Genomic DNA, 25,830 nt, shown 5'->3' with positions numbered 1-25,830 from the left:
CTTCTCTGAACTCTAAATTTTCTTTTTAAATATTGTGTAAGCTTTCATTATATTTATGTTCTATTGACTTGTACTATAGTGAAATGCTAAAGTAGACTCTCCAGGTATTTTCTTAGTTAAAGCAGATCAAGAACAAATGCTATTTTTGAGAATAATTTGGTTTTCTTTTTTGTTTGTTTTGTTTTGTTTTTATTAAATCATGACTTTGTACATTGATGCATTTATGGGGTTCAGTGTATTGATTTGAGATACAATGTGAAATGCTTACATTGAACTAAGTAACACATCCATCACAATTATACACTTTTCTTAATAGTTTTGAAATGTACCATTGCATCATGCACATTAGGTGAGGTCCCCCCAAATATATCCTCTTTCCTCCCATCTCCCCCTGCCCCTCCCCTCTCTCTCCTCTTCCCTTCTCCTTTCTTTTTTTTTTCTTTTTATAGAGACAGAGTTTCACTTTATAGCCCTCGGTAGAGTGCCGTGGCCTCACATAGCTCACAGCAACCTCCAACTCCTGGGCTTAAGCGATTCTCTTGCCTCAGCCTCCCAAGTAGCTGGGGCTACAGGTGCCCGCCACAACGCCCGGCTATTTTTTGGTTGCAGTTTGGCTGGGGCTGGGTTTGAACCCGTCACCCTTGGTATATGGGGCCGGCGCCCTACCAACTGAGCCACAGGCGCCGCCCTTCCCTTCTCCTTTCTAAGCTGTAGTTATGTTTACCATTCATATGAATGTGTAGGTGATTATATATTGGATACTTTTTTTCCCATTCTTGATATACCTTTACTAAGAAGAATATGTTCCAGCTCTATCCAGGTAAACATAAAAGATGTGAAGTCTCCACATCTTTTTTTATGGCTGCATAATATTCCATGGTGTACATATACCACAATTTGTTAATCCATTCATGGGTTGATGGACACTTGGGCTGTTTCCATGTCTTGTCAATTATAAATTGGGCTACAATAAACATTCTGGTGCAAATGTCAGTGTTATAGAATAATTTTTGATCATCTGGGCATATACCTAGTACAGGAATTGCAGGATCGAATGGTAGCTCTACTTTTAGTTCCTTGAGTATTCTCCAAACTTCTTTCCAAAAAGGTTGTATTGGCTTGCATTCCCACTAGCAGTGTAGAAGTGTTCCCTTCTCTCCATATCAACACCAGCGTCTGTAGTTTTGGGATTTTGTGATGTGGTTTAATCTTACTGAAGTTAGATGATATCTCAAAGTGGTGTTGATTTGCATTTCTCTGATGATTAAGGATGATGAGCATTTTTTCATGTGTTTGTAGGCCATGCACCTTTCTTCTTCAGAGAATTTTCTGTTCAAGTCTCTTGCCCACATAGATATGGGGTTATTTGTTCTTTTCTTATTGATTAGTTTGAGTTCTCTTTGGATTCTAGTTATCAGACCTTTGTTGGAAGCATAACCTGCAAAAATCTTCTCCTATTCTGAAGGTTGTCCGTTTGCTTTACTTACTGTGCTCTTGGCTGTGCAAAAAGCTTTTTAGTTTGATTAGATCCCAGTAATGTATTTTTGGTGTTGCTTCAATTGCCTGGGGAGTCCTCCTCATAAAATATTCTCCCAGGCAAATTTTTTCAAGTGTTTTCCCTGCACTCTTCTAGTATTTTTATAGTTTCGTGTCTTAAGTTTAAATCTTTCATCCAGTGAGAATCAATTTTTGTTAATAGTAAAAGGTGGGGGTCCAATTTCAGTCTTCTACAGGTCGCCAGCCAATTCACCTAGCACCATTTGTTAGATAGGGAGTCTTTCCCCCACTGAATATTTTTGATAGGCTTGTCAAAGATCAAATGATGATAAGTAGCTAGGTTTATCTCTTGGTTCTCTATTCTGTTCCATAAATCTACCTCTCTATTCTGTTCCATAAATCTACCATGCTGGGTTTTTGTTTTTTGTTGTTGTTGTTGTTGTTTTTTTTGTAGAGATAGAGTCTCACTTTACTGCCCTCGGTAGAGTGCCGTGGCGTCACACGGCTCATAGCAACCTCCAGGTCTTGGGCTTATGTGATTCTCTTGCCTCAGCCTCCCGAGCAGCTGGGACTACAGGTGCCCGCCACAACGCCCAGCTATTTTGTTGTTGTTGTTGTTGCAGTTTGGCCGGGGCTGGGTTTGAACCCACCACCCTTGGCATATGGGGCCGGCGCCCTACTCACTGAGCCACTGGCGCCGCCCCTACCATGCTGTTTTGATCACTGTAGATTTACAGTGTAGCCTGAAGTCTGGTAACGTGATGACTCCTGATTTGTTTTCATTTCCGAGTAATGTATTTGCTATTTGAGGTATTTTCTGATTCCATTTAAAACGAAGCACTGTTTTTTTAAGCTCTTTAAAGTATGACAATGGTGCTTTAATAGGGATTGCATTGAATCTGTAGATTACTTTGGGTAGTACGGACATTTTAACAATGTTGACTCTTCCCAGCCATGAGCATGGTATGTTTTTCCATTTGTTGACATCTTCAGCTATTTCTTTTCTCAGAGTTTCATAGTTCTCTTTGTAAAGATCTTTCACGTCCTTTGTTAGGTAAATTCCCAGATATTTCATCTTCTTTGGCACTACTGTAAAAGGAATAGAGTCCTTGACTATATTTTCAGCTTGACTATTGTTGGTATATATAAAAGCTACTGATTTGTAAGTATTGATTTTGATCCTGAGATGCTGCTGTATTCCTTGATCACTTCTAAGAGTTTTATAGATGAGTTCTGGGATTTTCCAGGTATAGGATGATATCAGCAAAGAGTTAGACTTAGAATAATTTGGTTACCTATTTGACTTTTGTAAAATGTCCTCTTAGCTTGTTAGGGAAATTGTTATTCTTACATATGCTAAAGAGACATTTTATCTTAATTTTGAACTCCCATCATTTTTTTGTTTGTTGTTTTCTTTTAACATCTGTGTTCAGGAATGACCAACAGACCAGATCTGATAGATGAGGCTCTCCTTCGACCTGGAAGACTGGAAGTTAAAATGGAGATAGGTGAGCAGATCTGTCACTGATCAATGTGCATGCAGATGTGGCATTTAGAGTTTATTAACAGGAACAATGTCATATGACTTAATGTTTGTTAGAAAATATTTATATCATGAGAAGCCATGTTTACATGCTTGAGTAAGAAAAGCATTAGGATTACAATAATCTCCTCTGATGTAGTTTTCAAGACTAGGAAAATGTCTGTTTATTTTTAATTTTATCAGGCTTGCCAGATGAGAAGGGTCGACTACAGATCCTTCACATCCACACAGCAAGGATGAGAGGGCATCAGTTACTCTCTGCTGATGTAGACATTAAAGAACTTGCCGTGGAGACCAAGAATTTCAGTGGTGCTGAACTGGAGGGTCTGGTGCGAGCAGCACAGTCTACTGCTATGAACAGACACATAAAGGTCAGGAAATTCAACTAAAGAGGTTAAGAGTTTACAGCCCTATAAATACCACACCAATATTCTTTCTCTTTCCTTTCAAGCATGCCAGGGGCTAGAGTATTACTGACTTTTGATAATTAAGAAATGGTAAAAGGAGTAAGAATTAATCGTCAAATTTTAAATCTTCAGAGGAGCAGAAGGAAAGATAATATTAGCATCCACCGCATCACAGACTCATAAACCTTAGGTTGTCTCCATCTACACAGATATGCGAAGGGAAGATTCTTAAAGAAGTGTTGTTTTAATCTTTGCACTGTGTTAAGTTGTAATATGTCATAGGAAGTTGGATTTCTATGTACTAGACAGAGTTATCATTCAGCAAATATACTGAAAACTTGCTCTTTTTCTTTTTTTGGCCGGAGCTGGGTTGAACCCACCACCTCCACACCTCCAGCATATGGGACTGGCGCCCTACTCCTTGAGCCACAGGTGCCGCCCAAAACTTGCTCTTTTTCAAAGATACACAAAGATACTCATGACTTCTCTCAGGAAGTTTGGAGTCAGGGAAATGAACACGTTTTCAATTTAGTACGATAATGTTGGTGCAATAATGTTATGATTACAATAATGTTATATTTCTCCTTGGCACGTGCTTGGTCTTTTACCATGTCTTCTTCTCAGGTTTTAGTTATTCCCTGAAAGTAGCAAACTCCCAGATGTATATCTCAGCTCTTAAAACTATCAGTCTCCCATTTTCAGTTTCATGCTAAATACCCCCACCTGGATGTTTTATCAGGTCTCAAATTTAATATTCCAACACCAAATTCACTGACTTTTACTTAATTCCTTCCTGCTCCTATTTCCCTATATTATCCCAATTTCCTAGGCTTAAAACTTCAGGATTATGTTTGATTCCTGCCACTCCTCTGTGTCCTCCATCAAGTCATCTGTCAAATTCTGTCCATTCTGTCTTGGCAATACCGTTCAGTTCCCAGTGCCATCACCCATCTGCTCTTTGATTAACCTTCCTGTTGCATATGATTCTACCATTCAGACATTTTCAATGACTCCCCACTGTTTACAGAACAAATATAAAGTTACCTTGGTCTTTTAGATCCTCTAGATCTGACCCTCACTGGCCTTTCTAACTATAGTCCCGGTTACTCTCCATACACTTCAGCCAAACTGAAATACTCACTGATCATCAGACATTATTTTTCAGTCTGTCTGCTTTAGTGTGGTATTTTGTTTGTCTTTGCTTCATTGAGGATCTTCAGCCTTTGTGTTACCTGTCTTCATTACCTGCCACGTCAAACCTCTTCTTATTTTCCCTTTTAGGAGTGATGTGCTGCTTTCCTTCTTGAAATAACAATGTATCACATATGGAACCTGTGGTTCAGAATAGATTTATTCAGCACCTACTGTACAGACACTATGCTAGAAGTTAATACACAACTGCAAAAAAGTAAACTGCCTGCCCTTAAACTCACTCACTGTCTAATCCTCCACGTGCAATGATAGAAAGTACTTGTAAGGTAGGAAGCGAAACCGTGTCAGATGTGGTCAACTTGTGGGGCAAGAGAAATCTTCACAGAGGAATTTTCTGCATGGATATGAGTGTCTCCAGGTGGGGTAGGGCATTTTGGGTAGAAGAAACAACATACGCAAAGGAACAGAGGAATAAAATAGTGTGGTGTGTTGGAGTAATTTAACATTGCTTCAGCATAGAAGTTAGGGGAGGGGTGGTAGAGAAAGACATTGTGGGGATAAGTCAGGGAGTTAAGCAGGGATAGAACACAAAGAGCCTTTTATTCTCTGCTAAGAAGTATGGACTTTTTTTTCTGTGAGTGGTGCTAAGCCATTGAAGAGTTTTAAGAATAGCAGTGACATAGTGTTAAAACATAAGATCACTCTGGCAGCTGTGTCGAGTATTTAGGGGAGTGGAGTTGGTAACACAAGAGAGGGGAATTTATATAACAGTTCAGGCAGGAAATTATAAAAGCCTAAACAGTTAGGCTGTTAGGATATCTATGCAGATACATCCTATTGCTGGTTCTAGAAGAGGAGTCAGCAAACAATGGCCCAAGGGCCAAATATAGCCAATCACCTATTTATAGTTTTTATAAATCAAGTTTTTTGGGGAATATAAGTTATATATTGTCTATGACTGCTATTGTACGACAGTGGCAGAGTTGAGTATTTTCAACAGGAACTGCATGGCCCACAAAGCCTGAAATTACTATCTGACCATTTACAAACAAAGTTTGCTGATCTCTATTCTAGACTTTAAGTCCATATCTTAACAGTCTCTGAAATACACTACAGTATCCTAAATAAGTCAAAATACTGAGCATGGCACACAAAATGGTGGGTGTTCAGTAAATATTTTTTAATGAATGAACTTACATTCTTAATCAAACTACATATCTAAGTCATAATTTCCCTACTTAATAAATATGGCTTTGTCCTAGCTCAGAAATAACTAAGGTTTGCATAGTGTGGGAACTTAATATTGGGTCTTTTATAGAATGGATCCATTAGAGACTGTTGTTTTTTTTTTTTAGACAGAGTCTCAACCTATCACTCTGGGTAGAGTGCTATGGTGTCACAGCTCACAGCAACCTCAAAATCTTGGGCTTAAACAATTCTCTTACCTCAGCCTCCCACGTAGCTGGGACTACAGGCGCCCACCACAACACCTGGCTATTTTTTGTTGTTGTTGTTGCAGTTGTCAATTGTTTTTCACTGGTCCAGCCCAGGTTCAAACCCACTAGCCTCAGTGTATGTGGCCGGCGCCCTTCTCACTGAGCTATGGGTGCTGCCTAGAGACTGTTTTTTCTTCTTCCTCCTTGTTATAAAAAATGTCTTAGTAAGAAGTGATGGTGATGTTTAAAAAAATGTATGTAAATGATGTAAAACTTGCTCTGTACTATACTTTCATCTTTCATCTCAGACCACATGAAGCACCTTTTTTTTTTTTTTTTTTTTTTCTTCTTTTTTTTTTTTATTGTTGGGGATTCATTGAGGGTACAATAAGCCAGGTTACACTGATTGCAATTGTTAGGTAAAGTCCCTCTTAAAGCACCTTTTTTTTAAGGGACAGGGTTTTGCTCTCAGGCTCGAGAGCAGTGGTGTGATCATAGCTCACTGTTACCTCAAACTCCTGAGCTTACAATCTTCCAGCCTCAGCCTTCTAAGTAGGAGGATGACAGACACAAGCAATAGCGCAAATGTTGCCCAGACTGGTCTCAAACTCCTGTGATCCTCCTGCCTTATCTTCCTGAAGTATTAGGATTACAGGCATGAGCCTCTGCAGTCAGCCTTGATATAATCTACAATGACTAGTTTACTAGTTATCAGATTTTTTCAAAGCATTGGCTATGGGATTTTCTGTTACTTAGTGATTTTTCATTTTTACTATAGTAATCCTAACCCATATATCCCTCTAAGCCATGGTCTCACTAAGAAACATACTTTCTTCAAGCATATATTCCATTTATCAACATCTGAAGTAATAAGGAATGGTGGGAAAATGGAAGATTTTGTAGTCAGAAGGTGTGGTTATATATTACATTCCTTTCACTTTCTGACCAATCAAGGGGGAGAGGAGACCATTTTATTTCCTTACCACTTCTATGAGAGATTTACAAGAAAGATGTAGTTCAAGTAATTAGCATTATTTCCCCCATTTTTTCCATATGGCTAAATTCTCTTTAAGCTTCAGGTGTTACATATTGATTTTGATCAACACCCTTTGTACCAAAAGATATATTGTTAACATTTGTTTCCTTTCCTGCATTTAAAAAAATCCACCTTATCAGAGGTCTTTCTTGAAGCACTCTTTTTCTAACAAGCCTCCCCATCAGCTGAACAAAAGATAGTTTTAGTCTTCCCATTGGTGTAGCAGTTTATAACTACAAAGTGGTGATTGAGGAATAATTATTTAATTTGAAATTTATGATTACAGGTTGTTATAGAACTTTAAAACATTCAGCTGTTTGCTGATATTCTTTCTTCATATTATAAAAAGCTATCATCACTGTTATTTTGCTTCCCTTTCAAAATATTTAGGCCTAAAGAAAGAAAGATTTTAGACAGATGAACTAAACCAGTCTTCCCTGTTAAACTGTTTTTTTCAGGTTTTCTGAAACAAGTGGAAAATCTGGTCATAAACACCTGATGTTCATGTCATTTGTATTTGAACCCATGTTTGCGGTCAACTGAAATTCATGTGACATTTGGTTGTTTTTCTCTTGAAAGGAATTTCTCCTTCAGGTAGAGAAGATTCATAACCAAAATTTCTTCTCTAATCTGTTGTAAAGAGATTGAAGACACACAAACACATACTTCCTACTGAATTGAAGCTCTGAGTTATATTTGCAGAATTTCAATAAAATTATTGCTAATTTTCTGTAGAATTTTTGATTGATTAAGGTCACTGTACCCTTAATTTAAGAGGAATGATAAGAACTTTGAAAGGTCAGGTTTAAAAGGTTATGAAATTTAAGAGTGACCACTTGATATTTGCTAGTGTTGAAATACAAGTTTATTAGTTTCTGCAGGTATAAGCTGAAAGATGCTGCCTCTTCTATATTGATTAACTGTTATAAATAAAAGGCAGAAAAAAATCATATTAATTCAAACAAATGAGAAAAGGTTTTCTGAATGAGTAAAAATTCAGAATTGTAGACTTGAAAATAAGATTTTACAAATTTTGATAAAATGCTAAAAGTTGGCTAAGAGAAGTCCTTTGAAAATTTATTTTAATGAACAAGTAGGAATAATTTACAATTGGAATATTGGTGGCTTACAGTAATGTAACTTCTAAAGTTACATTAGAACTTTCCAAGAGTGCCTGAAAATAGCTTGTTCTAAAATACCTCTGTCCCCTGGCCATCTTCATTTGCTTTTAATTCATTGGATGATTCCTTTCTTAATAATTAAAGACAAGTTTCATACCAGCTTCAGTTCTGAAATCTGTCATATTTTCTGGCAAACATTAAAAGATGGACAGGCTTTTTCTTTCGTATTGCTATATCTTTCCATCATTCGAATTCAAATGGGTTTAGGGATAATGTAGGCAAAGGACATTTAAAATGAGACTGGTAACATCATTAGTGTTTTAGAGTGATTTTATCAGAGCTTGCTTCTTCACTTTTTCCTGAGAATTTGTACTTTTTAGAATGCTTTTAGGTGTATGAAAAAGTTTTTTTTTTTTGTTGAGACAGGGTCCCACCTTACGCCCCTGAGCAGAGTGCAGTGGGCGCGGTAGCTCACTGCAACCTCAGACTCGGGCTGCGGGCACCCCGCTGCCTCAGCCTCCAGAAGCCACTGGGATTACAGGCGCTCGCCGCGGCACCCGGCTGGGTTTTTCCGTTTTTTTCACGAGTCGGGGTCTCACTGTCGCTCAGGCGAGTCTCGAACTCCTGAGCTCAAGCGATTCTCCCTCCTCAGCCTCCCACAGTGCTGGGATTACAGGCGGTTGTAATCAGAGTTCAGCCCTTTTTATAAGGGGACTGAGGAAGAAAAATCTACCCTTAGTGATTTCGGAAAACCTCCAGATTTGTGTAAGGATAAAATGAAGTAACGTATATGAACATGCTTTATAAACTAGAAAGAACTACAGATTATTTGATGGAAATGCTTGTTTCCTGTAACATCATTTCCTTTTTTAAATCTTAGAAATGCCAAATAAATGTAATTAATATTTATTAAATGCCTAACAGGTGCCAATGAAAGTTTGATTAATAATTTAAATGTTAATTGTTCTATTAAGTAAAATAGTTGTTTCATTAAATATTACTTATTGGCAGCGTACATAGCTCAGTCTGCCAGCCACATACACCAAGGCTAGCAGGTTCGAACCCAGCCTGGGCCAGCTAAGGCAACAATGACAACTGCAACAACAACAACAAAAATATATAGCCGGGCGTTGTGGTGGGCGCCTGTAGTCCCAGCTACTTGGGAGGCTGAGGCAAGAGAATCGTTTATGCCCAGGAGTTTGAGGTTGCTGTGAGCTGTGACACCACAGCATTCTACCCAGGGCGACAACTTGAGATTCTGTCTCAAAAAAAAAAAAGTTACTTATTATTTTCTCTCTCTTATTTTTTTTTTTTTGTAGAGACAGAGTCTCACTTTATGCCCTCTGTAAAGTGCTGTGGCCTCACACAGCTCACAGCAACCTCCAACTCCTGGGCTTACGCGATTCTCTTGCCTCAGCCTCCTGAGCAGCTGGGACTACAGGCGCCCGCCACAATACCCGGCTATATTTTCTCTCTTTTTAAAAGTATAGAAGTCATACATGAGCATATTCTTTTTGTGAAAGATTCAGAAATGCCAAACATAAGGGAAAAATGAGAAAGGTTGTGTCCAACACCCCTTTTTTTTCCCACATCCAAAATTAGCCAACATTTGGGATGTACCTTTGTAGTCTGTTTTCTTTACATTTACATTCATGTATATTGTGCTCTTTTTACAAAAGGAGTCATACTAAACTTTACAAATTTTACAGCAGTGTAGATATATGTAACTTTCTTTTCATTTATGTTGATCACTCACTGAACCTTTAAACTGCAGTGACATTTTTTCCTTGCCAATATGTCTTGCGTAGCTTTCCATGTCAGTACATGTGAATTGTCTTCATTATTTTGGACAAATGCACAGTATTTTCTAGCCTCTTACATAATTTAAGGTGGAAGATCTATGAAGACAGGGACCTTTTTCTATTTTATGTCCTGCTGTGTCTTTAGCAGTGCTTGTTATATGGTAGGCACTCAGTAATATAATAAATGAATGAGTAAATGATCTATTTAATATACAGATTATTGTGGCTATTGTGAAAGTACTCTCCTGTCCCTCCTATTTATGTAACAGAGTCATTTTCTAGGGTAGCTCTTCAGATATATTTTTGAGGACCCGGTGTCGTCATCTTCCAGTTTCTAGTGTTGCCAATAAGAGTTGTCATTCCAGTCTTACTCTGATTTCTTTGCAGACAACCTGTTTTTGTCTCTCAGAAAGGTTCTAGGACTTCTTTTCATCTCTGCTGCTCTGCAGGTTTACAGCAGTGGGTGTAGATATAAGCTACATACATCTGAATTTCATTTATTCTGATCACTCACTGAACCCTTAAAACTGCAATGACAAAACTTGCCTCAGCTGTGGAAAATGTTTTTCTCTTCAGTCGTCTGTTGTTTCTTCTCTCTTATTCTTTTTGTTCCTTCTGAGATTCCTGTTAGACCAGTGTTAAAACTTCTGGGTATATCTCCCATGCTTTTTAACCTTTCTTTCTCACTTTCTGTCATTTCATGGAATTTGGGGCAGGAAGAGAGATACCTAAACGTGTTGTGTTTGCCATCTTGATCCAGTTTTCTGACATGGGTCTTTTATCTTACAGGCTGCCTTTTTTTTTCAAGTCTGTTTTTTCCTTTGTCTCAGCAGTCTGTTACTAAAGGAACATGACTCATAATAATTGACAGATGATTGATATTTACTTAGCATATTTTTATAGTCATCATTTTTGGGAGATGCCTTTTTTTTTTTAAAGTAATGATACTAATTTAAAAATTAGACTCTCTTACATTGTGCTATTGGTAGTCAGCCCAGTTGCACTAAAAAATGTGTTGGTATCTTAATCACTCATCAGGTCTAGGCAGCTCCAAGTGCTGATAAAGGCCTAATGCTTCTCCAGATGTCTAAATGTTAGCTCCAGGTGCAGTAAGCAGAATATTTGGAGTTGGCACATAAATTCTCAAATACAAAGCATGAGTACAAAGTTGTAGGTTCCTGATCTCCTGGAGCAGTGGTTCTCAGCATGTGGGTCATCACCCACAGGAACTGTATGAAAGGGCCGTGGCATTAGGAAGGTTGAAAACCACTGTCCTAAAGTAATGGTTGTTAAACCCGATCCTGTATCAGAATCACCTGTGGTGCTTTTTAAACAGGACCCGGGCCCTCTAATGGACCTGTTAAACCAAAATTCTGAGGCAGTAGGGCTGGGCATCAATATATCTGAATATAGGTTATTCTGATGCACAGCTAAGGTTGAAAACCATCATTCTTATCCTCTATATGTATTTTCTTTTTGTATGTATTTTTCACTATTCTTATCCTTGTAAATATTTTCTCTTAGCCATGCCTCATTTTTTACAGAAATGGCTATACAGCGTTCTTTGGTACAGATGGGTTATAATTCATTTAACTGGCCCCCCTTGGACGTTTAATATGCTTCCAGTCATTTGTTATTACAAATTACAATAATAATTTCCTTGTATACATAACGGTAATCTGTGAATATATTTAGGGGATAAATTCCTAGAAATAGAGTTGTTCAGACAAAGGGTTTATATATTTGTGAATTTGAGAGACCTATTTTGTTTATTTTTTCCAGTTTTTAAATTGTATTAAAATTACATATGACGTAAATTTACCATCATAACCATTTTTAAGTGTGTAGTTCAATGGTATTAAATACATTCATAACCTTGTTATAACCATTATCACTATCCGTCTCCAAAACTGTTTTCATCTTGTAAGACTGAAACTCTATACCCGTGAACAGTGCCTCCCCATTTCCTCCTCTCTCCAACTCCTGGTAGCCAACATTCTAAATTTGACCATTTAGAATGAATTTGACCGTACTAAGTACTTTATGTAGGTGGAATTATAGATGTCTTTTTGTGAATGGCTTATTTCATTTAGTATGATGTCTTCAAGGTTGATCAGTGTTACAGCATCTGTCAAATTTTCCTTCCTTTTTAAGGCTGAATAATAGTCTCTGGTATATAAATATTAAATTTTGCTTGTCCATTCATCCATTGGTAGGCATTTGGAACCCGGAGCTCATTGGGTAGGGTGCCGGCTGGTGGGTTCTAGCCCAGCCTGGGCCTGTTAAACAACAGTGACAACTGCAACAAAAAAATAGCTTGGTGTTGTGGCCGGCACCTACAGTCCCAGCTAGACAGAAGCTGAGGCAAGAGAATCGCTTAAGCCCTAGAGTTTGAGGTTGCTGTGAGCTGTGATACTACGGCACTCTACCGAGGGCAGCATAGCGAGACTCTATCTCAAAAAAAAAAAAAAGAACCTATTTTCAGTTTGGGGGGTTATATACCCAGAAGTGGAATTGCTGAATCATATGGTAATTCTATTTTTTTTTTTTTTTTTGAGAAACCACCATACTGATTTCCACATTGGCTGTGCCATTTATATTCCTTCTAACGGTATACAAGGGTTCTGATTTTGTACATCCTCACCAACACTTACTATTCTCTATAATTTTTTTTTTTTTTTGGTACTAGTCCTTCTAATGGTATGAGGTGAAATTTACTTAATAGCTTTGATTTGTATTTCCCTAAAGATCTGTGATATTGAGCATCACAGATCATGTTCTTATTTAAAGCCATTTGTACATCTTTGTAGAAATGTCCAATTCCTGTGCCCATTTTTAATTGGGTTTGCTTTTTTTTATTTGTTTGTTTTGTTTTTGAATTATACAAGTTCTCTATAGATTCTGGATACTAATCCCTTATATATTTAGTATATGATTTGCGAATACTTGAGTTTTTAATCTGTAAGAACATACCTTTTAATCCTCAGGTGTTATGTTCTTAGGCTGAAAATATTCTTAAATATACTTAAATCTGAGAAATCCTTGAATTTTGTTTTCATTTCTACCTAGGCCAGTACTAAAGTGGAAGTGGACATGGAGAAAGCAGAGAGCCTGCAGGTAACAAGAGGAGACTTCCTTGCTTCTTTGGAGAATGATATCAAACCAGTGAGTACAAATATTGAGTGATGTATTACGTTGGCAAAAAAATGATAATAATAATTCAGGAGTAATAAGTATTATTTTACCCAGAAAAGGGTGTATCATACGTAGTTTTATAAAATGAGAAAATTTTAGTCTTGAACGTGTCCAATATAAGAAACATCTATCCAGTAAACATAATGGCCGGATGATTAACTGATACTTAACTAATCATTTCTCATAATAGGAGCTTACCATCTTATAAGACAGCTCATTCAATTTTGAGACTTTCTAATTATTAGATTTTACTTTATATTAAAGTAGGATTAGTTTTCTTATCAGTTCTTATATAATCCCAAACTACAAACACCTAAATTCAGTCCATCCTCCATATGTCACTTATTATATTTAAAATTAACTTTCATATCTTCTTCTCTCTCTTTCTCTCCTTTCTCCATCCTTTTCCAAGGCATCCCTTTCTCTTGCTCTATACCGTTTGTTTTTCTGACTGCTGTAGTTTCTAAGATTCTTAACTATCCTCAGTACACTTTTTTTTAAAAAAGGAATAATTTTCTTAAAATATAGTCAAAATAGTCATACTTGAAGCTTTAAAATACATTATAAGGTCATTAACCCATTTTCTTTTTTTTTTTTTTTTTTGCAGTATTTTGGCTGGGGCTGGGTTTGAACCCACCACCTCCGGCATATGGGGTCGGCGCCCTACTCCTTTGAGCCACAGGCTCCGCCCATTTTCCTATAAAAAAAAAGCAACTAACATTTGAGTAACTATTGGTTGGAGTTCTATATTAGCACAAAAACAAATCATAGAAAAGCCCAGTTCTTAAAGAGCCTTGGGTACATAAAATTAGATTAATCTTGATCTTTAATACGTGACACACTGTTGTCGTTAGTCTGTATTTACTTTATATAAACACCATCCACCTCCAGAACTCTTTTCATCTTGTAAAACTGAAATGCTACATGACTCCCCATTTTTCCCTCCTCCACAATCCCTGGCAGCCACTGTTCTTTCTATCTCTGAATTTAACTAAGTATCTCCTATAAGTGGAATCATACAGTATTTGTCTTTTTGTGACTGGCTTATTTCCCTTAGCATGGTGTCTTCAAGGTTGATCCCATGTTGCAGCACAGGTCAAAATTTTCTTTCTTTTTAAGGCTGAATAATAGTCTATTGTATGAAGATACTAAATTTTGCTTATCCATTTATCCATCAGTGGGCATTTGGGTTCCTCCCACATTTTAGCTATTGTGAATAAAACTGCTATCAACATAGCTATACAAATATCTCTTCAAGACCTTTCTGTTCTTTTGGGTATATATCTAGAAGTGGAATTGCTGAATAATATGGTAATTCTATCTTTAATTTTTTGAAGAACCACCATATGATTTCCACACTGGCCATACCATTTTACATTCCTGCCGATAGTGCACAAAGGTTCTGATTTCTTCACGTCCTTGCCAACACTTATTGTTTTCTATTTTTTGGTAGTAGCCCTTCTCATGAGTATAAGGTGAAATTTATAGTTTTATTTGCATTTCCCTAAAGATTAGTGATGTTGAGCAGCTTTTCATATGCTTATCAGCTATTTGTTATGTATTCCTGACAATAATTATTTGTCACAAGTATGTCCTTTAGAGACAAAAGTCAATTTGCTTTAGCCCTGTTTGTTTATTTTTTTTGGTAGAGATAAGAGTCTCACTTTACTGCCCTTGGTAGAGTGCCGTGGCATCACACTGCTCACAGCAACCTCCAGCTCTTGGGCTTACATGATTCTCTTGCCTCGGCCTCCCGAGCAGCTGGGACTACAGGCGCCCACCACAACGCCCAGCTATTTTTTTTGTTGTTGTTGTTGCAGTTTGGCTGGGGCTGGGCTTGAACCCGCCACCCTCGGTGTATGGGGCCGGCGCCCTATTCACTGAGCCACAGGTGCCGCCCAGCCCTGTTTTTTTTGTGTTTTTTTTTTTTTTTTTTTTTTTTTTTTTTGTAGAGACAGAGTCTCACTTTATGGCCCTCGGTAGAGTGCCGTGGCATCACACAGTTCACAGCAACCTCCAACTCCTGGGCTTAAGCGATTCTCTTGCCTCAGCCTCCTGAGCAGCTGGGACTACAGGCGCCCGCCACAACGCCCGGCTATTTTTTGGTTGCAGTTTGGCCGGGGACGGGTTTGAACCCGCCACCCTCGGTACATGGGGCCAGCGCCTTACCGACTGAGCCACAGGCGCCGCCCCATTTGTTGTTTTTTTTTTTTTTAATTTTTATTTTTAATTTCAGTTTGCTTGTTCATTCTTCTTCATTTGAAGTTTTTTTGTTTGTTTCTTTTCTTTTTTTTTTTTTTTACTGTTCTTCCTTTGGCGATTCTCTTTCCCTTTGCCTCCCAGTAGCTGGGATTACAGATGCCGTCCGGCTATTTTTGATGTTAGTAGAGACGGGGGTTTCACTCTGGCTCACTCCTGCTCATACTGGTCTTGGACCTCCGAGCTCGGGCAATCCACCCGCCTCAGCCTCCCACAGCACTGGGACTACAGGTGTGAGCCACCATGCCTGGCCGCTTTAGCCCTGTTTTTAAGACCATTATGACTTTTAACTATAAAATAAATACTTTCAAAAAGTTACTAAGCAATTCTCAGATTCTTTTCTTAATGGTAAGTAATCTTGCTGTGAGGAAGTAAGAACTCAAAAATTACTTTTATTTTTTTCCAAAGGTCTGGAGTATAAGCAAAAAGTGAAATGAAGGGATGTGTAAGAAAGTCATCCAGAGTCACCATTATAATTACAGTTCAAGCATCTTAAATATTCTTCCATGCGACTTGGAGTATATACCTGGAACAATTAAAGACAAAGGCCAGCCAACCTACAAATTTCCTAGGACAACCATTTAACCAGGATTGATTAGGTTCTTCCTTTATAACTTTTTATAGGGCCACTGAATTTGCCATATCCAGTCTAAAGAATATGAACTTTTCCTCTTGACTCAGAAATCAAAAGACTGTAGTGTATGCATGGACACTACCCAAACAGTGGTCTGAAAGTGTTTTTGTATTGAAGTAATAGGACATGAGACCACTGGATACTGTTTGAGAGGCATTATTACAAAATTAACTTTCTGTGAGGTGTAAGTTCTAAGAACTATTAAAATTACTCCATACATCAGATTATCAAAACTTGACTTTTTAAGAAATGTGATAATCTTTAAAAAGTTTACATTCTCCAGATACGTGACCTTTACTTATATATTGGTTATGTTTTCCTACTTATTTATTCTCCTGTTAGCCTTATGAAAATCCAATTCAATTGTAATTACTAATGTTATTGTCTACTTTTGGCAACTGTGTTAATGGGAGTTATAATCTTTGAGATTAGAAATTGAAAATGAAGGATTTGATTTAAGCCCTAAAGTAGTGAACACAAATAAAATTATTATATATAGTAATTCTTTTTTTTCCTTTTCCTAACCCTTTGCTTACAGCTGCTCATTTCTGTCTCTTTCTTGGTTTGGTTTGGTTTGGTTTTTAGAAGTAGAGTCTCACTCTGTTGCCTAGGCTAGAGTTCCATAGCCTTAGCCTAGCTTACAGCAACCTCAAATTCAAACTCCTGGCCTCAAGTGGTCCTCCTGCCTCAGCCTCCCAAGTAGCTGGGACTATAGGAGCCCACCACAATGCCTGGCTAGTTTTTCTGTTTAGTAGAGACAATTTCTCACCTTGCTCAGGCTGGTCTCAAACTCCTGAGCTCAAATAATCCTCCTGCCTTGGCCTCCCAGAGTGGTAGGATTATAGGAGTGAGCCACTGAGCCCAGCCCTTTTCTGTCTCATTCTAAATCATTTATTTACACATACAAACTTAACCTTAGTGCCATTTAACTCATATCCCCTCCCACAAAGTCAGTGTCTTCTCTTTACCATTTTATATTCCCATTTTAATTCATAGCACCTACAGTCAGTGTTAGGATAGTATATCGTCTGCTGAGCCATTTCTAACTTCTAAGTCCATAATCCCTTTTTTTCTTTGTTCTTAACAGAAAGGCCACAAACTACATACTCTTTGTAGAAATAAGCACTTTGAAAGATGCACTTTCAGGCTCGGCGCCTGTGGCTCAAGGGGTTAAGGCACCAGCCACATACACCTGAGCTGGCGGGTTGGAATTCAACCCGACCCGCCAAACAACAATGACGGCCTGCAACCAAAAAATAGCCAGGCGTTGTGGCAGGCACCTGTAGTCCCAGCTACTTGGGAGGCGGAGGCAGGAGAATTGCTTGAGCCCAGGAGTTGGAGGTTGCTGTGAGCTGTGATGTCTACCCAGGGTGACAGCTTGAGGCTCTGTCTCAAAAAAAAAAGAAAGATGCACTTTCTATCAGGAATCTATTATTTTTATTGCATTAGCAGCTTTCTTTTTTCTTTTGGGTAAAAGTTAAATGAGAAATTGTAAAATCATTTTTTTTTTTTTTTTGTAGAGACAGAGTCTCGCTTTATGGCCCTCGGTAGAGTGCCGTGGCCTCACACAGCTCACAGCAACCTCCAACTCCTGGGCTTAAGTGATTCTCTTGGCTCATCCTCCCGAGTAGCTGGGACTACAGGTGCCCGCCACAACGCCCGGCTATTTTTTGGTTGCAGTTTGGCCGGGGCCAGGTTTGAACCCGCCACCCTTGGTATATGGGGCCAGCGCCCTACCGACCGGGCCACAGGCGCCACCCTAAAATCATTTTTTTCTTTCTAAGTTTTTTACATTAGTATGGGATAGTGCTTAACACTTTCAGTGTATAGGAACTATTATTCATCTTTATTAAATATTTTAGCTTTGCTTTGAATACCACTGTTAAAAATGCTTTAAACTATTCTTTTCCTCAATAGGCATTTGGCACAAACCAAGAGGATTATGCAAGTTACATTATGAATGGTATCATCAAATGGGGTGACCCAGTTACCCGAGTTCTAGATGATGGGGAGCTGCTAGTTCAGCAGACAAAAAATAGTGACCGCACACCATTGGTTAGCGTCCTTTTGGAAGGTAAGAATGAATGATAACATTAAGGTAAAAAAAAAACAAAAACATTTTTTAAAAGCCATCTAGTGTAGTCTAGAAAAGTAAATTATCGTCAGTTCTTAACCTTATTCGTAATCTGAAAATAGTGATCTAGGATATATACCATATTATTAAATTATATATATTTTAATTTGTACACAAATTAAATGTGTACAGTGGAATGTGTACAGTGGAATGTCACTGGTCAGTGATAGCAACTAGTTTTCTTATAGGATTGTATCTAAGTTTCTGTGGTACTTGACAGACTGATACCACATAGCACTTGATTCAGTTAAATTAATATTTACTGAGTACTTGCTATGTTTTAGTCATTGAACTAGTTGCTGGGGATACAGAAACATTCAAGTGTTCAGTCTGGTCATGAAAAAAGACTTGTAAAGAAATCCTAACTCCAGTGTGTTGTGTAAAGGTGTGTGTGAGTGCAAGTTATTTTGCATAGGGAGAGCTAGAGATGATTTTTAATTTAGCCTTAAAGGGATCAATTAGGATTTTATTAAATAAACAAAGGAAGGAAATTCCATTTACAGATCATTAATTTACAGTTGTGATTAGTACGACAACAGAAGAACTCAGTGAGGCCACATGCTAGGGGAACCTAACCCCATCCAAAGGTCAAGGGTTGAAAGCTCCCTGAGAGGAACATATTAAGCCAGGGCCTGAAGGATGAGGAGTAGCTGGCCAGTGTGATTGGAAAGATGTTCGAGGCAGAAGGACCAGCATGTAAAAAAGTTGTGGGTAGGAAAGAGCTTGACAGCAGCCAGTTCACACAAAGCCTTATAGGCTATGTTAAAATATTTAGACTATATCTTGGAAGCAATGGAAAGCCATTGCCAAACTGATTGTGGTTTGAAGTAATGTGGTGGTAGCACAGATGGAGATAAGTAGAGTAATTTGAGAAATATTTAAGAGGTAGAACAAAAAAAAGACTTAGTAATTATTATCAACCATACTTAAGCTAACATTCCTTGAGCACTTACTGTCTGCCAGCTACTCTACTAGCACTTTTTATTTTTTTTTTTGTAGAGACAGAGTCTCACTGTACCGCCCTGGGTAGAGTGCCGTGGAGTCACACGGCTCACAGCAACTTCTAACTCTTGGGCTTACGCGATTCTCTTGCCTCAGCCTCCCGAGCTGCTGAGACTACAGGCGCCCGCCACAACGCCCGGCTATTTTTTGTTGCAGTTTGGCCAGGGCTTGGTTTGAACCCTCCACCCTCGGCATATGGGGCCGGCGCCCTACTCACTGAGCCACAGGCGCCGCCCTCTACTAGCACTTTTATACATTTTATCTCATTTAAACCTCACTTTAACCCTATGAACATGGATGCTGTTTTGTTTCTAAACTGAAGCGTAGACAAATTGGGTAGAGGCCAGGAGTGGTGCCTCACACCTAGAACCCTAGCACTCTGGGAGGCCAAGGCAGGAGGACTGCTTGATCTCAGGAGTTCGACATCAGCCTGAACAAGAGCAAGACCTTGTCTCTACTAAAAATAGAAAAATCAGCCCAGCATTGTGATGACCTATAGTCCCAGTTACCTGGGAGGCTGAGGCAGGAAGATCATTTGAACCCAAGAGTTGTGGTGAGCCAGGCTGAGGTCATGGTGCTGTAGCCTGGGCAACAGAATGAGACCCTGTCTCAAAAAAAAAAAAAAAAAGAAAGAAAGGAAGAAAGAAATATTGCATAGATTACATATGGGCCGAGGTATCAAATATGACCCCCAGATTTCTGACATCACTGCTGCGCTGTTTCCTAAGATTGAGAATACTAGTAGTACACAAGCAGATTTCTAGAGGAAAGCTCATGAGTTCTGTTTTGAACATGTTAAATTCTAGATTCATATGGGATAATTAAATTGGAAACATTGAGTATTCTGTTGTATATGTGGGTCTGTCACTTAGAAGACAGGCCTGAGTTGTCAGTATATAGATTTTCATTGAAGCCATGGGAATGGATGAAGCCACTTACAGAAAAGATATGGGAAGAGAAGGGCTATATAACTTACCTTGGAAATATGTTAACATTTAAGGAGTAAATAGAAGTGACAGAGTTGACAAAGGAGACTAAGCAAGAGTAACCAGTGAGGAAAGAGGGAGGAAAAGAGAATGAGCTATCACAGAAGGCAAAAAAAGAAAAGAAACTTACTTCAAGAAAGAGGGGAGTTATGAATTTTATCAAATGCTTCCAAGAGGCCAACAAAAATACTATCTGTTGGGTTGGGTAACATGAAGGTCATTGGTGACCTTGATGGGGAGCCTGCTCAGTGATGTGGGGGTGGGAGCCATGACATTTGGTGAAGGTACAAGGGAGGGAAGAATGAAGGCAGCCAGGATGGGCAATTATTTAGGGAAGTTAGCTTTTGAAGGGAGAAAAATGGTAGTGGTAAGGGTTGTGAAGTCCAGAAAGAGCTTTAGTTTTATTTAATAAATGGTTGGGTAGACCAGAGCATGTTTAAATGCTTCTGGAAAGACTTCAGGGAAGAAGAGGATGAACATAGAGAGAGAGGAACAATCAATAGTGTTAAGTTCCTGAGAAGATAGCAAGGAGGATTTGGTTGGTTTGTGGTTGGAAGAGGGACACATCATCCAGTGTACAGAAGGGAAGGGCGGGTATGTCCAAATGCAGGGCTGGCCTTTAGGAGAAGGCCTATGTCTTTAGAATTCTAGCTTTTTAATAGGGTAGTTATGCTTCTAATAAGGCAGTTTTTTCCTGCACCTAATATCATCTCCTAAGAAGACTGCATTTTTTGTTAGACAATTTGATAGAATATATAAGTACTGTACTGATATGCATTTGAATGTATTTTCTCTCTCTCTTTTTTTAAAAAAAGCAAAAACTTTACACTTTATATAATTAGCCAGAAGTTTGAAAGATTAGGCTGTGTGAGAGAATAAGAAGGTATGTATTTCACCATACTCTTGAGAAATGCTAATCAGTCCATTAAGTTTAGTTGCTAATAAATAAGAGAAAACATGTCTGCTGTGAAATTGTGTCAAGAAATGTTAATGAGCAACTAGTTGAGACCTCAGAACATTGTGGATAAAAGTTTAAACTTGTTTTATTTCCCTTTGCTTAGGTTGGCTTTTTTCCCCTGACTTGCTCATATTTTTATGTAGGCCCTCCTCATAGTGGGAAGACTGCTTTAGCTGCAAAAATTGCAGAGGAATCCAACTTCCCCTTCATCAAGATCTGTTCTCCTGATAAGATGATTGGCTTTTCTGAGACAGCCAAATGTCAGGCCATGAAGAAGGTATCAAGATTTTTACATTCATTAATTTCCTATCTCTTAGGTGTGTGTGTGTACATGTAAATATGAAAAAACCATAGCAACTATGTTCTTCTCAAGTGGAACTAAATTATCAGCAGAATTTGGGAGTGGGGGTTGGGGACAGTGACTATTTTAGATTTTTTAACTTTGTAATGCATTTTTACCTTTACCTTCCAAATTATGCTTTAATACATATTAAGGTTAATTCTCATTTCCTAAGTTTGTTATTTCAACTTGATTGAAAGAATCATAATTAAGAATGTTGATAGAGGGCGGTACCCGTAGCTCAGTGGGTAGAGCACTGGCCACATACACCGAGGCTGGAAGGTTCAAACCTGGCCCCAGGCCAACTACAACAACAACAAAAAAAATGCAATAAAATGACAACTGCAACAAAAAAAATAGCTGGGCATTGTAGTAGGCACCTGTAGTCCCAGAAACTTGGGAGGCTGAGGCAAGAGAATCACTTGAGCCAAAGAGTTTGAGGTTGCTCTGAGCTGTGACGCCACGGCACTCTACTGAGGGCAACAGCTTGAGACTGTCTCAAAAAAAAAAGAATGTTGATAGAGTAGAACAAATGCATGTAGGATTTTTTTTTTTTTAAGTTCTTTCATTATTGTACAAAGTCAAACCATTTGGGGTCAGTTAATTTGACTACAGAGTTTGAGAAAGGACCGAGATATACCATTGGAAAAATATTTGCAGAAACCCCTACAAAGATAATTGTACACTCGGTAATAATCAGAGTCTATATGGCAACTTAATTTAGTCCTATCTTCTTCCTTTCTTCAACTGTATTTGGTACCTTATTAATACAGCCACTTTGAACGATCAGTGAAGTTGGAACAATATAGAATAGAATCCTAGGGCTGAAAGGGCTATAAGATCATCTGGTCCATATTTTATACTCAGGCAAGTGCCATCTACAGCATCTTTAAAAAAAAAAACAAAACAGCAGCAACAACAACAACAAAAATCAAAGATGAAGACTCTTAACAGTTGTTTCATCTCACTTGATAGCCCACGTTTCCATTGATAATCTAATCCTACAGTGAAGAAATTATTTTTTCCGTCCAGCTGAAGTATTTCTTTTTCTTACATCCTTTTTTTCCATCCTTGACCTTTTATAGATATGAACTGGCTGTAAGTTCAAGAGTTGTTGAGAAAATCAGAATTAGGGAAAAGAATCTTGAGAATTGAAATGCTTTCCCCTGACTTGCTCATATTTTTATGGAGGCCCTCCCCCTAGTAGGAAGACTGTTTTAGCAGCTCAGGGCATTCTTTCATGTTATTCCTAGGCCCTCACTCTATAAAAATGTAGTGTAGAATTAATTCAGTTTATCTTTAGGAAAGGGACTGGAGAGGAAAAATATATTTAAAAAGAAGACTTCCAAAAAGTGTTAAGAATTTACTCTAGGCTGGGTGCAGTGACTCAGTCCTATAATCCTAGCACTCTGGGAGGCTTAGGTGGGAGGATGACTTGAAGTCAGGAGTTCAAGACCAGCCTGAGCAAAACAACACCCCGTCTCTACTAAAAATAGGAAAGTTAGTCGGGCGTAGCGGTAAGTGCCTATAATCCCAGCTACTTTAGAGGCTGAGGCAGATGGATCGCTTGAACCCAAGAGTTTGAGTTGCCATAACCTAGGCTGATGCCATGACAATCTAGTCTGGGCAACAGAGTGAGACTCTGTCTCAAAAAAAGAAAGAAAAGAAAAGAAAGAAGACGCTAGTTTGTTTGCGAAGGTGGCAGAAAATTGTTTTTGCAGGTTGCTTGAAATAGAGGAGGCAGAACTTGTAGCCGATTCCAGCAGTACACACTGAGATGTCAAGATAAATATTCTACACAGAAATCTTTGAAATTGAGTGTGAAAGGGAGGGAAATGTTGTCAGGTACAAAAAGAACATAGAGTATTATGGTCTGTTATTCTTTTTTTTTTTTTTATTAAATCATAGCTGTGTACATTGATATAATCATGGGGCATCATTCACTAGCCTGTTATTCTATTTCTGAGGTAAAACCAGTAGTATCTGCCCTTCCCAGGAATATCTGGGTAGAACAACGAGGACCAATAATTCCCTCAGAGTAGGGAGGGGTTATTTTTCTTTGTTTTCCGTTTTCCCTCTAAGGGGAACCCTTAAGCCACTTCTTCTGATGAAAATTCCTATAATAGCCCTTGGGAGTTCTAGCCATTGAATGTCCCATTTATTTATTGAATAGTAATTCTGTTTGTATTTCCCTCAATCATTTATTCCTAATACTATTCAAAAGTAGTAGTCCTCTTTGCAGATGGTAAATTACTTCATTGCTTTCCACCAGCTGCAAGCTTCTACCTCAGATGTACTCTGAGATGTGGGTGGATGGCCCTAGTTTTTCTATAAAGTTTTTTTAAAGTACTTTAGGCTTCTGCAGATCAAAGCTGCTTTGTAAATGAGAGATATTATCATTTTTATTATTTTAATCTCTTGCAAATTGACTTGAGGGGGGAAGGTAATATGTGCTGATTTTAGAGGCTTAAATGGTTAAATTAATGGCTTAATAACTTATGATTTAATCTTTAAATTGTTGAAGCCTTTCAAGGTAGAGTTTTAGATGAGTAGAAGGCTAAGGAATATAAAAATAAGTGGCTAAACAAGCATATTCAAAATTGTTTAGATTCATGATTCACTGTCTGGATCATCCATATACTCTTAATGTTACAAAAATTATTTCTGCTTCAGCAATATAATAAATTCATGTTAGACTTTTTGGTTTTCCTTGGGGGAGGAAATATTATTCCCTGCAACTGAAGCTCAGAAAAGAGAAAAAGAATGAAGCATAGGTGTCTTAGAAATATAGTAGAAATATTACAAAATCTTTCCCTGCAAATAGTTTTCACATTGTTACTTAATGATAGGTTGACAAAAGCCTGAGGGCTCAAACCAGTCTAAAGATGCTAAGTCTTCCAGGTTCTTTTTGAAAATGAAATACAAATGCCATTCTTTAGTATAAGTTCTAGTCTGCCTCCCACTACTTCATTTGTAGCGTGAAGATGGGAAAAAGATGTTTTAATTTTTTTTCAGAGCACAAATAATTTGTAAAATTTTATCATCTCGAAGAAAACATTTTTTTTCTTGTAGGTTCTCCACTCCCCAAAATATGTAGCTTTTTTATAATTACAAAAATGATTTATAAAATATAGGAAAGAACATAAAAGAAAATAAAAATAAATCCATATTTGTACTTGTCCTTCAATTCTCTTTTCTACTCAGATGTACACACCCACCCTTATACATGGGGCTAACATTGAATATAGTGTTATAAACTGGCTTTTTTCCACTTAAAATATTGTGAATTGCTTTCAGTGTCACTAAAACTTATCCCAATATTATGTTCAATTAATAGCTGCAAAATATCCATTTCAACAATCCCTTTTCATTGGATATTTAAATTGTTTCCAGTTTTTGTCACAATTATAAACAATATTCCGTAGAGCTACCAAACTAGAAAAATTATTGCCCTTCATTTTATTACTAGAATTTTCTTAGATATAGTAGCATTATATGGCTGAGAAAATGGGCTTAGGACTCAGGGAGATCTGAATTTGAATCTCATCTCCACCACACTTACCAGCTCTATAACCTCAGATAAGTCATTTAACCTCTAACCCTCTATTTTCTCATGAGTAAAATGAAGATCATATTAATAGCTGCATCATAGGGTTACTGTAAGAATTAAGTGACATGGTAATTGATGTAAAGTATGGCATAGGGCCAGGGACATAATATGTACTCAGTAAAGTAGTGGTTATTTTTACCACATTATTATTGTACATATATTTCTGATTGCTTCCTTAGTATAAATTCTCAGAATTGGGATTGATTGCTAAGGTAAAAAATACTAACATTTCAAAGATTTTTTTGATATATATTGCTATGAAAACTCTAATGTAAAAATAACTTTTAAAGCCCACCCCTTCAGAAAGTTATACCAATTTACACTTGTAGCACCATCATATGAGAACATAAGCTCCCTGGGATTTTTCACCCACGTTTGATGTATTAAAATAATTTTTTGTCAAGTTGATAGGCAAAGGGTTGGCATTCAGTTATTTCTTTAGCTAAATTTTAATGACTAACTGCTCAATTTTAAAGATTTTTCAATGTTTTGCATGACAATAGTTTGTGAAGCTCAGAATACTGTAGCACATTAATTTTTGTTAAAGATAGGTAGTCTGAGTTAGTTAATTCATCAAGCATCTTTGTATAACATTTTATTGCTTTAACAGATGAGAGTTTTTGTTGGTAAAGAAGGCTGTTAGCTTACTTTAATAAGTATATACGATTTCACCGTAATTATGTTATTGCTTCTTTTTTGCAAGTGGCTGCTGCTAAAA

General features: G+C 37.8%; 1 protein-coding gene across 1 annotated transcript in view; it reads left to right on the top strand.

Moving 5' to 3' along the window:
• NSF (N-ethylmaleimide sensitive factor, vesicle fusing ATPase) overlaps positions 1-25,830 on the top strand; it is a 145,849-nt gene that overhangs the window by 87,299 nt on the left and 32,720 nt on the right. The window contains exons 11-15 of the mRNA XM_053567778.1: positions 2,931-3,005; positions 3,224-3,411; positions 13,064-13,159; positions 18,000-18,156; positions 21,306-21,439. Of these exons, the coding sequence (XP_053423753.1) occupies positions 2,931-3,005; positions 3,224-3,411; positions 13,064-13,159; positions 18,000-18,156; positions 21,306-21,439 (650 nt within the window). The remainder of the gene's footprint in view (positions 1-2,930; positions 3,006-3,223; positions 3,412-13,063; positions 13,160-17,999; positions 18,157-21,305; positions 21,440-25,830) is intronic.

This window comes from Nycticebus coucang, chromosome 18 (genome assembly GCF_027406575.1).
Source record: "Nycticebus coucang isolate mNycCou1 chromosome 18, mNycCou1.pri, whole genome shotgun sequence".
Lineage (NCBI taxonomy): Eukaryota > Metazoa > Chordata > Mammalia > Primates > Lorisidae > Nycticebus > Nycticebus coucang.
Note: the sequence above shows the minus strand (reverse complement) of the source record. Positions and strands in the feature narration are given on the sequence as shown.